General features: G+C 34.4%; 2 protein-coding genes across 2 annotated transcripts; both read left to right on the forward strand.

Annotated features, from left to right (window-relative positions):
- The first annotated feature begins 2,424 nt into the window (after positions 1 to 2,424).
- Positions 2,425 to 4,178, forward strand: LOC145573434 (uncharacterized). The gene is made up of 2 exons (XM_081631791.1): positions 2,425 to 4,099; positions 4,168 to 4,178. The coding sequence occupies exons 1-2, from the start codon at positions 2,425 to 2,427 to the stop codon at positions 4,176 to 4,178; spliced, it is 1,686 nt and encodes a 561-aa protein (XP_081487917.1).
- A 6,371-nt stretch (positions 4,179 to 10,549) lies between these two features.
- On the forward strand, positions 10,550 to 15,560 carry LOC145586147 (glycosyltransferase BC10-like). Its single transcript, XM_081642893.1, has 2 exons — positions 10,550 to 11,342; positions 14,580 to 15,560. Exons 1-2 carry the CDS (start codon positions 10,815 to 10,817, stop codon positions 15,219 to 15,221), a joined length of 1,170 nt encoding a protein of 389 aa, XP_081499019.1. The 5' UTR covers positions 10,550 to 10,814; the 3' UTR covers positions 15,222 to 15,560.
- Positions 15,561 to 18,207: the final 2,647 nt, after the last annotated feature.

An 18,207-nucleotide genomic window follows, 5' to 3' on the forward strand; every position in this document is an offset into this window, starting at 1 on the left:
AGGTACGTATAGGTGGCTAGGCCCTTGATACAATGCGTGTTTTGGTAAATGTTTGTTTGGATGATTGTTTGAGTAAACGTATGAATTTTTAAGTTAACGATTTTCATAATAAGTTGAAATATATAATTTCACGATTTAACGGTTTAATCTTTAAAAGTGTTGATCTATTTAATAAAAGTTGTTGATTTATAAATTACTTGATTCAATTAATTTGCAGCTCATTATGGGCCTGAGTATTTGGTATTTTAATTGTCCCTCTACCCGGGACTGGTTAAGTAAGACCATGAGCTTTGTATGATCTGGTCTTTCCTCGAGTATAGTATAACTTGCTTGGGGGGTGTGCACACTTAGGTGAGGAAAATTGGTTTAGGAATATATCAAAAATTGAGAAGTTTATAAATTGAAAATCTATTGGTTTGGAAAACTTTTATTGATGAATATTACTACCCTTGGAAGGTTTAATTATTTTTGGAAAGTTTAATTTTGGAAATTGACTTGTGACAATTAAATTTAATGGGTTATTTCAAAAGTATGTTTGTCTAATAAAAGTATTTACATGCCTTGCACTTACACGTACTTAGCGTTTTTGCTAATCTGTTTTCCTTTTTGTTTTGGTTCGCCCTGTTTACCATTTTGGTAAGCAGTCTTGATTTCAGGTGTGAAGTTGTTCGTGCGCATACTAGAGTCGGGATTGGGATCACATAGTTAGGAATTAATTTTATTTATGGACAAGTTTTTATTAGTTTATTTTGAAACAGTTATTATGGTTACTCCTATTATTAATAAAAGTTAGTTATTTTTCCGCTGCAATTTGAGTAATTAATTAAGCCTTACGTTTTCACGTGGCGGTAATACGCCCAAGTCTATCTCTACAGTATTTGTATACGTATAAATATAGTATTTACGTAGAGGGAGATTTGGGGGTGTTACAAAGTGGTATCAGATTTCCGGGTCTAAGAATGATTAAAATTGAGAAATAAAACTTATGGGTAGACATAAGATGGGCGTATAGGATCGATAGAGTTTCGCATTCTTCGAAAGTAAAATTATTTTCTATAAAAACTATTTTCTTATTTGGAAAGGTGATTGAGAAAAGGATGCTCGGGTTCTCTTCGGAGGCCTATAATGGGTACGACTCTCTGTCTAGGAAAGGCTCGCCTCGACGCTGTAGGTAACTTTCCTGGGAGACGTGGGCTCGACCGTCCAATTTCAAGAATCGAGTACATTATTATTTTCGAAAACAAAATGAATTGAAACTATTTGATTTTGTAAACACCTAATGTGCATTAGTCTAAGTATAATTAGGGTCGTCTAGTTATTTGTGTGGTTATGGAATTTTGGTTCCATTGGTAATCATTTTGGATTTATCCTTGAGGAAATTTGAATTGCTTACTTAAATAGTTTGTGTTATCACAGATGATGGAAACTGTTAGAAGACATTTCTTTGATCAAAGGCTAGTAAAATCGGATGCTATATCTGTGCGTGACTTTATAACAGACATTGTTTGGCATGCTACTGATATAAAAAGACACAGGAATATGAAATTTATGATCGAGGAACCATGGATCATCCTACTGGCCTTAGTTCACTTACCCAACACACCTAAATATAATACACTAATCCGAAAGTATAGAAATTTAATTAAACCAAATGGGTTGTGGAATATTGAAGCCTATATGCATGAAGGAAAATGGCTAGGAACCTTAACCAATTTTAAAGCAGACCTACATTTCGCCGAAGTTGACTGGAGTCGAATCCCAAGACCAATAGTTGTTGAAATTCCTCTTCGGCTTACACCTCATGAAGTCCAAAAGTTAAATAATCTAAACTATGATATGCCACCCTTACCACCTCCACGTTTGCATCTTGACTATACATCACCTGATGACTTAGAAATCCCTCACCCAAATGACTTTGAATCCCCACCTCATACTACTGAACCCCTTGTCCCAAGAAGTCGAGTATCTAGTCCAAAACACAGTACAAACCGTAACCCTGGCCCCTATGTTAGCCCAAACTGCAACTCTAGCTATGGCTCGTGCCGTAGCCCAACTTATAGTGAATTTTATCCTACCTTCTTGCTTGAATGTAACCAAATTCCAACCCACATGGCTAAACCTTTAGAACCTGATTCCCCTCAACTTTCCACAGGAAACACAGGTGACGTGGCCAGAAAGATGATCCAGCAAGCTAAGACCAAGAGTAGAACTTCAGAATAATAATTGATTGATTTCTTCCATTAATAGCAAATTGTTTTGTTTTGTAAGCCAACTAGTGGCCCTTATGAACTTGTAGTGACAAAATGAATTCATTACTTTAACAAGCCTATGTGGCTAAATATGGAGTTTCAATCTTTAACAAGATTTTTATGAAATTTTCTCATATAATAAATGTGTATTGTTTGTTATTTTAAGTTATTCAGGATGTCTCTAAGAGCCGGAAATAGTAGACGCACTGGTTCCAAAATGAACTCTACTCTTAGGAAGCTAACTACCATTGCTCAAAGCATGAGCCAACTGGTGAGTCAGGGGAATCGTAGCAACGACTTAGATCAATTTGGGGAAGTTTTTAAGAGGGTAGCAGCTGCAAAACCACCCACTTACCTTGGGAAGGAGGATCCTGCTAGTTTGGAGAATTGGATAAGGGAATTTGACAAGCTGTTTGATGCTATTAACTGTCCTGAAGAATTAAAGGTTAATAATGCTGTGTATTACTTGAGGGAAGAAGCTGATTTGTGGTGGAGTCAAAATAGGGATAGGCTTTTGGAAACTCCTAACTTTGGATGGAAGGAACTAAAAAAGGCAATAAGAGACAAGTTTTACCCTGCGTATCTGAAGAAGCAGAAATGCATGGAGTTTACCAACCTGAGGATGGGGAATATGACCATTAATGAATATTATAATAAATTTATTGAGTTGATGAGGTTTGCACCTGAGGTAGTACCCACGGAGGAGTTGAAAGCCCAAAGGTTCGAGCAAGGTTTAACCCTAAGTCTTCAGGGGAAGTTGGGAGGGGTAACCTTTGAAACACTAGATGAAGTTTATGGGAGAGTTGCCCACCTATATGGGATCCGAGGGAGAGAGTTAGAGAACTCAGCTGGAGGGAAAAGGAAGAGTGATGGGGGTTCACATGGAGTTGATAAGAGGCCTAGAATTGGGGAAAATTCTGGGGGAAGTGGGCAATTCAACAGGAGGGACAATAGGGGAAACCTTGGGAAGGGAGCTAATGGACAAGGAAATAACAACCATGGGAATGGAAATAACACCAGGCCTAAGAGAAGTTATTTTTGTAAGAGATGTGAGAAAAATCACCCAGGGAAGGATTGTGAGGGAAACCCTGTGACTTGTCGTTACTGTCAGAAACTGGGGCATCGGGAGTATGAGTGCTACACTAAGGAGAAGGATGTTAAGATGGGAAAAGTACAGGAGACCAATAACCCACCTAAACCACCCCAGACCAATGGATCAGCTCAGAAGAATGGAACCAGTAGCGGTGCAGGAGGGGCCCCTAAGGGTCGTGTGTTCGTGATGAATCGTCGTGAGGCTGAGGCTTCTAATGATGTGGTAATTGGCACTTTCCTTGTTTGTTCTTTGAATGCTAGAGTCATGTTTGATTCGGGTGCGTCTCATTCTTTTGTTTCAAAATCTCTGGTCCAAAGATTAAAGTTAGAGAGTCCATTATTAGTGTCTCTAGATATTTCTATTCCAACTGGGGAGGTGAGAAATTGTTCTAAGTTACATAAAGGGGTACCTATCACCATAGCTGGAGTAGAATTTCCTTCAGATTTGATTGAGTTTGATTTGCAAGACTTTGATGTGATTTTAGGAATGGACTGGCTAGGAAAGTATAAGGCTCACATAGATTGTGCTGCTCAGAAAGTGAAATTGTTGGGTCCGGGTAATGTGACAGTGACTTATAGGAAGGAAGGGAAGAGTTCAGGGATCAAAATCATTTCTGCCTTGCAGTTTCGGAATTGTGTCAGGAAGGGTTATCCTATATACATGTGTAGTGTTCAGGAAGTGGGAAGGGAGGATGAGAAGAAAGAGAGTATTCCAGTAGTTGAGGAATTTCCAGATGTGTTTCCTGATGAGATACCAGGTATGCCGCCAGTAAGAGATGTTGAGTTCACCATAGAATTGCTACCAGGGGCTGGACCTATCTCGAAGGCCCCATATAGGATGGCTCCAGCTGAGATGAAGGAATTAAAAACTCAGTTAGATGACTTGTTGGATAAGGGATATATTCGACCTAGTTCTTCTCCATGGGGTGCTCCAGTGTTGTTTGTGAAAAAGAAGGATGGAAGTTTGAGGTTGTGCATAGACTATCGGGAGTTGAATAATGTGACAATCAAGAATAAGTATCCTTTGCCTAGAATTGATGATTTGTTTGATCAGTTGAAAGGAGTTGGGATATTTTCCAAGATAGATTTGAGGTCAGGGTACCATCAGTTGAGAATTGCAGAGCAGGACATTCCCAAGAGTGCTTTCAGGACACGTTATGGCCATTATGAGTTCACGGTCATGCCATTTGGGTTAACTAATGCACCTGCAGTTTTCATGGATTTGATGAACCGAATCTTTAGGCCATATTTGGATAAGTTTGTGGTGGTTTTCATTGATGATATTTTGATCTACTCCAAGAATAGGGAGGAGCATGAAGATCATTTGAGGAAAGTATTGTCGATCCTGAGGGAGCACCAATTATATGCTAAGCTGTCGAAGTGTGAGTTTTGGTTAGAAAAGGTAGCCTTTTTGGGGCATGTGATTTCTAGGGAAGGAATTTCAGTAGATCCCTCGAAGATCAATGCAGTGAGTGAATGGCCAACACCTAAGAATGTGTCAGATGTTCGAAGTTTCTTGGGATTGGCAGGCTATTATCGAAGATTTGTGAAGGATTTTTCGAGGATTGCGAGGCCCATGACGAATTTAATGAAGAAGGAATGTAAGTTTGTTTGGACCCAGGAGTGTGAGCAAGCGTTCCAGACCTTGAAAGATAAGTTAACCTCAGCACCAGTATTGGCTTTGCCAGATGAAAGTGGGTAATATGAGGTGTATAGTGATGCATCGAAGTTTGGATTGGGTTGTGTTTTAATGCAGAATCGGAGGGTCATTGCATATGCTTCGAGACAATTGAAACTACATGAGGTGAACTATCCAACCCATGACCTGGAGTTAGCTGCGATTGTGTTTGCTTTGAAAATTTGGAGACATTATCTATATGGTGCAACTTGTAAAATGTTCACAGATCATCAGAGTCTAAAGTACATTTACACTCAGCAGTATTTGAACTCGAGACAGAGATGATGGTTGGAATTTATGAAAGATTATAGTGTGAATATCCAATATCATGAGGGGAAAGCTAATGTGGTAGCTGATGCTTTAAGTAGGAAAACCAGTCATTTGATGAATTTGATGATTTTACCAGACCAGTTGTGTGTAGAATTTCAGAAGATGAATTTGGAAGTGGTGGAGCATGGAGAGGTCAGTAAGATGTTAAATGCCTTGGCGGTGAAACCTTCTATTTATGATGAGATTAGAGAAAGTCAGTTGGGGGACTCGAAGTTGAAGGCAATAAAAGAGAAGATTGAGGGAGGACAGGTTTTGGACTTTACTATTACTGATGATGGAAGTATTCGATTTAAAGGGAGATGGTGTATTCCACAACATCGTGGGGACATCACAAAGACTGATGGAGGAGGCCCATAGCTCTCCTTATTCGATGCATCCTGGAGGGGATAAGTTGTACAAGGATATGAAGAAGGTCTTTTGGTGGCCAAACATGAAGAAAGAAGTAGCAGAGTTTGTGGCAAAATGCTTAACATGCCAGAAAGTGAAGATAAAGCATCGAAGGCCACAAGGAATGGTTCAATCCTTGGAAGTACCAAAGTGGAAGTGGGATTCGATCGCCATGGATTTTGTGGGGGCATTACCAAGGACCAGGGCAGGGAATGACACTATTTGGGTCATTGTGGATCGATTGACTAAGTCCGCAACCTTTATACCTATGAAAAACACTTGGTCTATGGATCAGTTGGGGAGGGCATATGTGAAGTTTGTGGTGAAGTATCATGGAGTGCCTACAGATATCATTTCAGATCGTGATTCGAGATTCTTGTCTAACTTTTGGAAAAGTTTGCAAAAGGCCATGGGAACAAAGCTATTGATGAGTACAGCTTTTCACCCTGCAACTGATGGTCAGACTGAAAGGACCATACAGACCTTGGAGGACATGTTGAGAGCATGTGTATTGGAGTATCAAGGTTCATGGGAAGACCACTTAGACTTGATTGAATTTTCATATAATAATAGCCATCATGCAAGCATTGGAATGGCCCCACTTGAGGCTTTGTATGGAAGGAAATGTAGGAGCCCAGTTTGTTGGAGTGACATAAGTGAAACTGTTGTACTTGGGCCTGAAATGATAGAGGAAACTGTTAAGCAAGTAAAGCTGATCCAAGAGAAAATCAAAGCAGCCCAAGACAGACAGAAAAGTTATGCTGATGAGAAGCGTAGAGATGTAGAATTCCAAGTAGGAGAGAAGGTGTTGCTAAAGATATCTCCTATGAAGGGGGTAATGAGATTTGGGAAGAGGGGGAAGTTGAGCCCAAAGTACATTGGGCCATACGAGATTCTTCAGAAAGTTGGAAATGTGGCATATAAGTTGGACTTACCCAACGAGTTGGAAAGGGTGCACAATGTCTTTCATGTGAGTCAGATCCGCAAGTATGTTCCTGATGTTGCACATGTGCTAGAACCAGAGACAATTGAGCTAGATGAGAGTTTGACCTATGAAGAAAGACCGGTGAGAATTTTAGATAGTAAAGTTAGAAGCACCAGAAACAAGGATGTGAAGCTTGTCAAGGTTCTATGGTCGAACCATAAGGTTGAGGAAGCTACTTGGGAAGCTGAGGCAGAAATGCGAAAAAAGTACCCAAACCTATTCATGGTGAGTGGTTAAGTTACGGGGACGTAACTTCCTTTTAAGGGGGGTAGAATGCAATAGAGTTTCGCGCTTTCCTTTTATGTCTTTATTAAGTGAGTCTTCTGAGTCAAGTCCTTAGGTTGTGCATGAACTTACTAAATTTTAACTAATTTGGAGTATTAATTCGAGTTATTAAATAATTTTAAGTTTCGGGACGAAACTTCTTTTAAGGGGGGTAGACTGTAATACCCCTAATTTTTGGAAATATTTTCTTAATTAGTAATTTCTTTAATTAATTGAAATAATTAAATATTTCTAAATTATGATCTTGGTCGGTCCATACTTTATTAATTACCGTTATATTCCGTTTTTAATTTTATTTTCCGGATTTTATCTTAATAATACTCAACAACTTTAGCTTAATTATTATCTCATGAATTACAACAAATCTTAGTTTTGATATTATCTATATATTTTAACTTGATTTAATTATCAAATCTAATTATTTTATTTATTTAAGAATGATTTTCGTTTTTTATAAAAAAAAAAAAAAAAAAAAAAATGAAATGAAAGGGCCGTGAGTTTTGAGTAGTTATGAAGCCATTGTTATCATTATCCTATTTTAACTTAAATCCCTTAATTTCTCTTAATTCATCTTAACCATATTAGCATCTATCCTACTTCCATCCCTAATCATTTCCATTGTATTTTCCCACATGAATTAACCTAGACTAAATTTTACTCATATTCATTTAACAAACTTACATTTATCATGTTCCCATACTTATCTCAACCCTCCTTTAACTCTATCTTACTACCCCTTAAACACTATAAATAGACCCTCAACACTTCACAAATTCCTCACACCAAAAATCAGAAAACTCTTCTCTCTACTCTCAATCTCAAGCCCTCCTCTATTCCTTTCTTGTGCTCAACCAAACCACCATTTCTCCCAACCATACACTACCCTTCTCTCGTCAACAACTTGTGCTGACCCATATTAATATCGTTGCCGCAAGCTAAGGTGCTACGCACCCTTCTACTTATTATAACTTGATTTTTTTTTATGTATCCATAATACTACTATTATTTATTTTTTACTACTACCCTAAAGATAATACTATTATACTTTTATTAATGTTATAGTTTTAATGTACAAATTATACGTACTAAGAATCATCATTTTAAAGGATTGGTTTATAAGTTAATAGTTTGGTAGTTCATGCACTAGTGGAGTATTATTTATAGTTTTGTGTTAATTTTGTTAACCTTATATTAATTAAGGTTATTTTAATTGTGTAGGAGGAGTCCCTCGATCGTGGTCAAGTTTAGTGATCGTACCTTAATTGTTCTCGTGATCAAGGTACATATAGGTGGCTAGGCCCTTGATACAATGCGTGTTTTGGTAAATGTTTGTTTGGATGATTGTTTGAGTAAACGTATGAATTTTTAAGTTAACGATTTTCATAATAAGTTGAAATATATAATTTCACGATTTAACGGTTTAATCTTTAAAAGTGTTGATCTATTTAATAAAAGTTGTTGATTTATAAATTACTTGATTCAATTAATTTGCAGCTCATTATGGGCCTGAGTATTTGGTATTTTAATTGTCCCTCTACCCGGGACTGGTTAAGTAAGACCATGAGCTTTGTATGATCTGGTCTTTCCTCGAGTATAGTATAACTTGCTTGGGGGGTGTGCACACTTAGGTGAGGAAAATTGGTTTAGGAATATATCAAAAATTGAGAAGTTTATAAATTGAAAATCTATTAGTTTGGAAAACTTTTATTGATGAATATTACTACCCTTGGAAGGTTTAATTATTTTTGGAAAGTTTAATTTTGGAAATTGACTTGTGACAATTAAATTTAATGGGTTATTTCAAAAGTATGTTTGTCTAATAAAAGTATTTACATGCCTTGCACTTACACGTACTTAGCGTTTTTGCTAATCTGTTTTCCTTTTTGTTTTGGTTCGCCCTGTTTACCATTTTGGTAAGCAGTCTTGATTTCAGGTGTGAAGTTGTTCGTGCGCATACTAGAGTCGGGATTGGGATCACATAGTTAGGAATTAATTTTATTTATGGACAAGTTTTTATTAGTTTATTTTGAAACAGTTATTATGGTTACTCCTATTATTAATAAAAGTTAGTTATTTTTCCGCTGCAATTTGAGTAATTAATTAAGCCTTACGTTTTCACGTGGCGGTAATACGCCCAAGTCTATCTCTACAGTATTTGTATACGTATAAATATAGTATTTACGTAGAGGGAGATTTGGGGGTGTTACACCGCCCCACTTCGTACCCGCCCCATCCCCACCTCATACCCACATCTATATATCTTTTAAAGCAAAATTACATACTTTTATTCTATTTATAATATAATTACATGAAATACAATATTAATTATAATACTTTGTACGACATTTATATTATAACACAAAAATGTGTATATAATGTTTTATTTTATAATTCGTATTAATTATGTAAGATTGTGTATTTGATATACGGATATTAGGTGGATCTTGGGTGGGGATTAGGCGGGTTTTTGGTGGGGATTAAATGGGGATGGATATCCAAGTGGGGGGTGGGGCGGGGATGGTTTTGGAGTTGTACCCGGTGGGGCGGGGATGGGGATGAAAATTGGACCCGCCGCGGGGATGGGGATGAAAATATTAGGTGGGGATGGGGATGGGAAGGCCAACATCCGCCCCGCCCCGCCCCATTGACATCCCTACTGTGGAGGAGTCTTCTTTGGAGCACCTTGCTTCATGCATGACCACAATTTACCCTTTAAATAAATCCATACACGAAGAATATGACAAGTTTTATACTGTAATTATTTTAAAACTAATTAATAACAAGGAAAATTTAGACATTTTAGGGGACACTATCATCCCTTCATATATATACTCCCTCCGTTTTTAAATACTTGCTCCATTTCTTCATTCGCGGAGTTTTAGGAGAAATTGGAGAATGTAATAAAATATGGAGGTAGTTAGGTAGTTCAGAAAATAAAAAATTGTAAAAAGCAAAAGTAGTGAAAAAATAGGAGGAGAGAGAGTATTATGTTGAGTCCACTAAGTGAGAAATGAGTTAAATATTGTAAAAGCTTTCCATAAAAGGAAATGAAGCAAGTATTTAAAAACGGCCAGAAAAGAAAAGTGGAGCAAATATTTAAAAACGAAGGGAGTAATAGATAATTCTTTTCTTATTATAACGTATATGAGGTCTACACTTGAGACTTTGAGTATTTTTAACGTGACCAATATTTAAAAGTCTTCAAACAAGTTGTTGTAAATAAGATGTAAGAGTGTTGGACTCATGGACTTAAAAAACAAAAGCTAAAATAATTTTTTTTTTTTAAAAAAAAAAAATCGCTCAAATAGAGGTGGTCATCAATTTGGACAAATCTAAAAATGTATTATTACAAAAGCTTGGTACAACCCAATTTTTTAATCACCTCTAAGCCCAATCACAAAATTGGTAGCCTTATACTAAAACCGGGTTTAACCCGGTTTTAGTAAGGGCCCGTTAAAATTCTCTAGAAATGTCGATAGTATGTTGTATGTAAGTACTAAGTACTATAATTAAATCGTCGGTCAAGAATGCTGGCATGATTAGAATTATACATAAAAAAAATAACAGATTGGAGGTGTCCTTTTGCTGACTATTCAATTCATAATGTACGCTCTTTTAAAGAAACGCAAGGCGTCTAAGCTGCTATTCTTAGACTTGCTCATTCCTTTACTTTTGTGAACTTTCCACCTGAGCAACGCTACCTTATTTAAGCCACTCTTTTTTCACATATACACATCATCTGTTTTTTTTTTTCTTCCTTTTATAAATTTCAAATTTAGCAACATTTTTATTTTTTTCTTCTTACACAATGAAGAACAACATACCAACAATGCCCACTTCATCATACAAACTCCTAAACATACAAATTAACCTTAATCATTTAATCTCTTACTTAGTCATTTTCGCTTTCGGGTTAACCATTGGTAGTACATTCTTTAGCCATGATACATCTTCAAGTTATACACTTCCTCTGAATAATATTGAGCTTCTTAACTTCACGGCCGCTGTCTCGGATAATGATTTTGATGTTCCGGTGTCGGGATCGAATGCTACGACGATCAATGACACGGTTATGCATGATATGGAGGATGATGAATTGTTATGGAGAGCATCAATGGTGCCAAAATTAGGTGGAGGTGATTATCCTTCAAATTTTGTGAAAAAAAAGATTGCTTTTATGTTTTTGGTTAGAGGTCCATTACCATTAGCACCTCTTTGGGAAATGTTCTTTAAAGGTCATGAAGATCTTTATAACATTTATATTCATTCTCATCCTTCTTATAATCAATCTCTTCCAAGCAATTCAGTCTTCCATGGCAGGAGAATACCCAGTAAGGTTAGTTTCATGTTTCCATGATTAATACTCTGCTTTATTTCAGTTTGCTTAGTAGATAGTACCTTCGTTAAGATTTAGTTGTCATGTTACCTGTTTAGATTGTATCATCACGACAAATAAATCTAGGCGGAGGAAGTATATTTGTTTTCAATTCCAATTTTGTTGCCTACTTGTTCTGTTCTGTTATGTCCAAATTTATAAATAGAAGAATGTTTTTTTTTTTTTTTTTTTTTTTTTTTTGAAAAAAATTTATGATTAATGTGGTATTATATTGCAATAGTAGATGAAATTAATTAAATATACTATTATTGGAAATCCGTAGAAGTAGGATTGTAATATGAAGACTAAGTCTAGATGATATGCTTCATTTTCATCAATTTTTCCCTTAGTTAGGCCAAATTAGGGACTAGAGGAATTTGTTGCAGTGAAAATCTCATCAAATTCACATTTTTGGGAAGAAAGAATTTGCGTTGTTTTGGGATTTCTTTTACTTAGTCAAGTGGAGTGTCGTTTTGTTGATTTATTGACATTTTGTGTATTACAAGTTTACAACCACATTCATTCAATGTAAATTAATTACTACTAGCTAGTAATGTATTGATTAATAGTTAATAAATGCAGTGCAAAATTTAGTTAATTTATTTCAAAGTGAAATCAAGCATCTTTTAAGGCCTTGCTAAAACCCTTGAAGCACATTTCCGCTAGATATTACGGACCATTTCTGTAAATAAAAATTGCAAATGTCTAAGTTTGTTTTTTAGAATAAGATAAGATAGGTTATTTTAAATTACATGTATTACATTATCCTAGAACCATTAATTTTTTTTTTTCTAGCCATAAGTTTTATCCCTCACAGTCTCGCTTATGGAACTTTGATTTCAACTTGTTGTGTGTTAGCTAATAAGATTTAATTTAAATTCTATTAGGTTACTTAATACTCGTAATGATTGAAGTCGATAAATATACATATTGTAGTATTTTTTTTTTGTGTTTTTTGAATGTTTGAGTCAATTAATTTGTACAAAGTAAATGAGCGGGTGTAAGAAGAAAGTAAATTTTTCTTTTTAAAAAGAAGTAAAAATAAGAATTTTTAAAGGGAAAAAAAAAGACACAAGTGTAAGAGACATATATACATAGATAGATATTAAGACCTTATTCTTTTGAGCTAAATAAAAAAAAAAAATGAATTAATCTAATTTAAATTGAAAATAAAAGTCCTAAAGAACTTAATATAAGTGAAACAGTGCAAATATTGTAAAAATTCTAAAGTAAAGAATTGTTATAAATTAAGATATCAAATGTTAAAATTTGTAATCTAAATTAAAATAGGAAAAATCATAAAAGATACATGAATAGTAGAAATAGTGAAAATGAAATCAACATATTACACAACTTGAATATCTTACTTTGGTCAATTCCTTTTGATCAACTTATCATTAATCACATGATTCACACAACAATGACAAAATCAATGCAATGTTATTTGTCACTTTATAGCATCAATGTAACTTAGCTAATTTTTTGTAGTGACAAAAATATTACTGTAATAAATTACGAAGTACAATCTTAAATGCAACAATAATATCATATGGTATAATTTTTAACTTACCAAATAAATTAAATGTTGTTGGAAATTTTGTGTAACCAATGCTATTCCAATACGCAAATCCATTAATGAGAATAATTAAAACTACATTAGGCAGTTTTAATAGCAGAATTAATAAAAAAATATTGTATGTCCTACACTGTACACACCAACCAGAATTTAAATTAGCAAAGAAACGAACAAAAGATGTTCAAAGAATCAAGCAAAGTATTAAACTGATACGGCAAATCAGTCCATTAATTCATTGATAAGTAAAGTCATTAAACACACTTTATTCAAAAAATATACATGTAATTTTTATTTTTATTAAAGTAAAATTGTGATTTGTCGCAAGAATGTTGGCTTAAAAGACTCTGCAAATCACTAATACCAAAAATCCATTTGTCACCTTAAAAATCGCCGTTATGAAATTGGTGCCTCTAATTCATATTTTTAAAATTAATTTCACATGGAATTGATTATTGCGTAATTTAATAATATGTTGGAGACACACTCTTAATTAATTCAAATAATTAATTGGGCCTACCACAAGTAAAGCTGTTAGCTATCACTTTCCTTAGATATGTTCATTAAAAAGGTCAATAAAGTTGCCTTAAATTACTTTAGTTATTAGTATACGTGTGCCGGGTGTGTTCATCGTTCTACGATTGAATTGTGGGATTTAAAACGCGTTGCATGACTTCTTTTAAATGAACATGTGCTAGTGTTATGCCCATTTTATTCATAGGACCATTCATGAATCATAATTTCTCAAACCTTTAATCATTGGTCCTTTTTTATTCACTCCGGCATTACGGTTTTTCCGGGTGGATTCAGGATTTTAAACATGAGATAAATGACTAACGACATTATGGTAAATTTTTTATTTTATTTTTATTTTTATTTTTTATGGGTGCATTAATACATAGTTGAAAGCACAAATACCACGTAACAAAAGATAGATAAATATTAGCATTAAAAAAAAAAAAAGATAAATAGTTTTTGTTTTTTTTTTTTTTTTTTTTTTTTTTTTTTTTTTGTTTTTGTTTTTCTTTCTTTCGTCTTTTCTGAATTGTCAATAAACACACCATTATTATTATGTGTAGTTTCATCTAGCATTTAATTAGTAATGGAAGTTTTATTGTTACAAAAATATAAATAAATTGATCGTTAATCTCATTTGTTTTCCAACAACAGATAGAGCTTTGATGGTTAAACATTATGAAATTATGGTTTTAGTTTGTAGACAATATTTTTTTTAAGGTCATGTTTTAGGGCTTGTTCACATTTACTGAACTGAGCTGATTAAACTGAACTGAACGGATTGGAGCTGAATTGAACTGAACTGAACTGAATTGATTAGATCTGAACTGAACTAGGCTGAAATGAATATTTTAGGAGAGAGGAAAATTAAGGGCTAAACTAAACTGATTGGAGCTGAACTGAAATGAAATTGAGTAAATGTAAACAGACCCTTAGTCTTGTGTTATGGGCATATAAACCATCTTTTAACATTCAAACATAAAAGTTAAGATGATAGTAGTGATGTTGTGAATTTGTAATATTTAGAAAAGATGTTACATTTATTATTGATTATATGTTACTTGTATATAATTTATATTGATCTGATTCTGTAATTTTGTTGAATGAAGGATGTTGAATGGGGCCAATTTAACATGGTTGAAGCAGAACGTCGCCTACTAGCAAACGCTCTTCTAGACGTATCAAACCAACGGTTCATTCTCTTATCAGAATCATGTATACCACTCTTCAATTTCTCCACAGTTTATTCATACCTCGTAAATTCGAACAAGAGTCACGTAGAGGCATACGATTTACCCGGTCCAGTAGGCCGTGGGCGTTACAGCCATTACATGATGCCACAAGTAACGTTGTCGCAATGGCGAAAAGGATCCCAATGGTTCGAGATGGATCGTACCCTAGCACTCGAAGTTGTGTCGGACCAAGAGTACTTCCCATTGTTCCAAAAATTTTGCACTCGCGCATGCTATGGTGATGAACATTATTTACCCACATTTATAAGCATTAAGTATTCATGGATGAATTCTAATAGGAGCATAACATGGGTTGATTGGTCGAAAACCGGGCCTCATCCCGGTGTGTTTCAAAGGCCTCATGTTACTCCTGAACTCCTTAATACCATGAGAAGTAATGGCACTTGTGAGTATAATGGGGAAAAAACCGATGTTTGCTTCTTGTTTGCAAGAAAATTCATGCCGGGTACTCTAACAAGGTTGTTAAGATTTGCTCCACAAATTATGAAGTTCAAATAAAACTTAGTGTAAATTTTGTGAATGTGCATTGGATCCGAGATGTTAAATATTTAGTTGGCTAGTTTGCTAGATACTTAGAGATTTAGGAAACACATTCGTTGGTTTATCATTATTTCTTTATTTTTTATTGTATATTTGTTGTTTCACATGAAAGAAACGAAGCATAGGATGGTGATTGGTGAATGAGTGATAGGTGATGGCCGGTGTTTTGTAATTTAAAATAAAACTAGTATATAATTATACGGTATATTTCTCATGACAATGGTATCTTAATGTTCATCAACCTTATGCTATAGAAATTTTGTCTATAATTTTTATTTTATTTTTATTTTTTAGGTAATACTATTTACAACCCTAATATACTTCCTTTTTTAGTATTAAGTTGGAAATTTATCGAAATTCACGAGTTAATCAGTGTAATAAATATTTATTTATTATTAATTCTTTCCATTTTGCTGTATATATCTTTTTTCTTATATTTTTTATATATATTGTGCTGCAATTAATTTTAACAAAAATTTCTTATTTTTCCAAATTTGTACTTGACTAGTTGACACTATTTTAGCAAGGTAATGGGGGATAAAATTACCATCCCTCTTAATATGTGGGTATTAAAGGAGGAGCATACTAAGCTCATGAAATGAATATCGATCACAACAACAAAGCACCGACTTCAGCTCTTCTAATTTAGTGCAAACGTCTCATTTACAATCGTCAATAATTGTATGGCTATTTGTAGGTGTGGATTTGCCTACACAAAATAAATGATGATGCATCCGTTTCAATTTTTTTTTTATTATTTTATTATTTTTATTATTTTTGGCTTGCATCCGTTTCAAACTTGAATGTGCTTGGTGTAAGATTAGCTTTTTCTTAAGGCAACAATTTGGAAAAATTAAGTAGGGAGTCGTTAACAAATTTTTTGGAAAGATTTGTAAACCTATTTCCATTGATCTAACCAAAAGGAACATCGAAAAATATCTGTCCTATATTGGCCCGCGTGTGGCCCGTTTACTTAAAGTTTGGCCCTTGATCGGCTCGTCATTTAAATATCCATGAATTTCAAAATCAAAACCAACGTTCGCCTTTCTCCTTCTTCTTATCCACGTTTTCTGCATTTTCACTCCATTTTCGTCAGTTACACTCCATTACTATCGAATTAACTCCATTTTCCCGAATAATTTGTATCACTACTTCATTTTTCAACATTAAATTTACTTGCATGTAATTAGTTTTAAGTTCTTTGGTTCTTATATATAAACCCTGACGTTCGACATTCTTGACTACATAATGTCCGACAATTTCGTCGATTAAAGATTCTTCGCCCTTACAAGTTTATCATAAACGAAGTAAACAACCATGAAAACAGGACAAGACAGTTGCAATGGCTGAAAGGTTTATTATATTTCAATTATTTAGGTTATACATTTATTTTTTTGAAATCCTTTTTTAACTTATTTTTCGATTTGCAGGGATCATTCTAAAGCTGCGTTGAAGAAGCGTGGTCCTAAGCCTAGTTCTAAACGAAGTCGAGCTGTTAGGTTTGAAATTCTTTCTATTTATTTCGCAAAAAGTCTTGTTTGGATAGAGTATTCGTTGTTTGATACTATAATACTTTTGTTAGGAAACAAAGAATTTTTGATTTGATGTAGAATATTATTGTCAGGAATAAGAATGTTTTAGTCAGTTTAAAATTTTAATGTGATTTTATACTTTTCAATTTTTTTTCAGTTCTCTTACTGAAGATGATATTTCATACCTACGTGTAGACACCCATTTATGTCTCCCCAAAAACCAAACCCGGTGATGAGTACCTTTCACGTCGAATCATAATCGAATGAAGTGAAAGTGTGGAAAGTCTAGTGTTACGGATAGTTTTATTTTATTTTCTTTTCTCTCTGTTTTTGAAAACCTATTTTAAGAAAACAGCCAATCCAGTTTGGTTGGTCCATAGTTAGGGTCCAATAATAGTGTAGTTGGATGGGGCTTGAAAAGAGATTTCCGACGATATATTATAAGCCCAATTTCGATGAATAATGAGGGAGTTATGGCCAAATTACTAAACTGGGCTCGGTTTGATACTTATATGCGGCCCAATGATCTAGAGGAGGGCCTAATATGGATTTATCATTCCTAATGCAATTAGGATTGGTTTTAGTCTTCTAGAAGGTTCTTTTCATTCTTAATTCAATTAACATTGATAAATTGACTTTTGTTGACTTTTTGGAGTTTTAATCAGAATAAAAGAGTATTTTTAAGGAAAATACGATTTTGCCCTTCTGTACGGCTAAATTTTATCTGAATTTAGAAAACGCGTGAAAAAATTAATTAGCGCCTAACGACAGACATTAGCGCCTGGCGCTAACTTCTTTTTTTTCTCGTCGAAACTCTGATTTGTTTTTCTATCCGCTTGGCTGATTTTCTCTATAAATAGCCTCCTAAAAACTCCGTTTTTCATCAACAACTCTCTAATTCTCTTCTCTCTCTAAGCTAAAGCTTATTCTCTCTCTCTCTTTTCTAAACTACCCTTTTGCACAAAAAATTCCGCATTCACAAGATCTAGACACACCTAGCCAAGTTCGAAGTTTCCTTCACCCTAGACGTGAAAGGTTTTAATTTCTGAGGGTTTGGTCCCAAATCTCTATTTCAATTATTTAATTTAATTGTTTGATTATATTTTCCTTGAAGTTACTAACGTGTGTATTTTGTTATTAGAAAGAGATACGAGGCATCCAAGTAAGTACTTTAATTGTTTGCATTGATATTATGATATAGAAATCATGTCTAGGTTGTTATTATGATTCCTAATATCATGTTAGGATGCTTGATGTTTTGAATGACAACAATGATTCCTAGTATTATGTTTAGGGAAAATGTTATAATATTAAATATGCTTATTATGATTCCTGCGATGCTTTCTATTTTCTTTCCTAATAGTATCATGTTAAGGCTAAAGCTTTGATTTTTATGTTTAGTGACATGCTAG

Source organism: Chenopodium album, chromosome 2 (genome assembly GCF_948465745.1).
Source record: "Chenopodium album chromosome 2, dcCheAlbu1.1, whole genome shotgun sequence".
NCBI lineage: Eukaryota > Viridiplantae > Streptophyta > Magnoliopsida > Caryophyllales > Amaranthaceae > Chenopodium > Chenopodium album.

What these genes read in the sequence shown, in the direction of transcription:
- LOC145586147 (XM_081642893.1), top strand. Translation starts at nt 10,815, where the DNA reads ATGAAGAACAACATACCAACAATGCCCACTTCATCATACAAACTCCTA. An exon ending in GCAGGAGAATACCCAGTAAG is followed by an intron (nt 11,343 to 14,579) that starts GTTAGTTTCATG and finishes TGTTGAATGAAG; the next exon opens with GATGTTGAATGGGGCCAATT.
- LOC145573434 (XM_081631791.1), top strand. Translation starts at nt 2,425, where the DNA reads ATGTCTCTAAGAGCCGGAAATAGTAGACGCACTGGTTCCAAAATGAAC.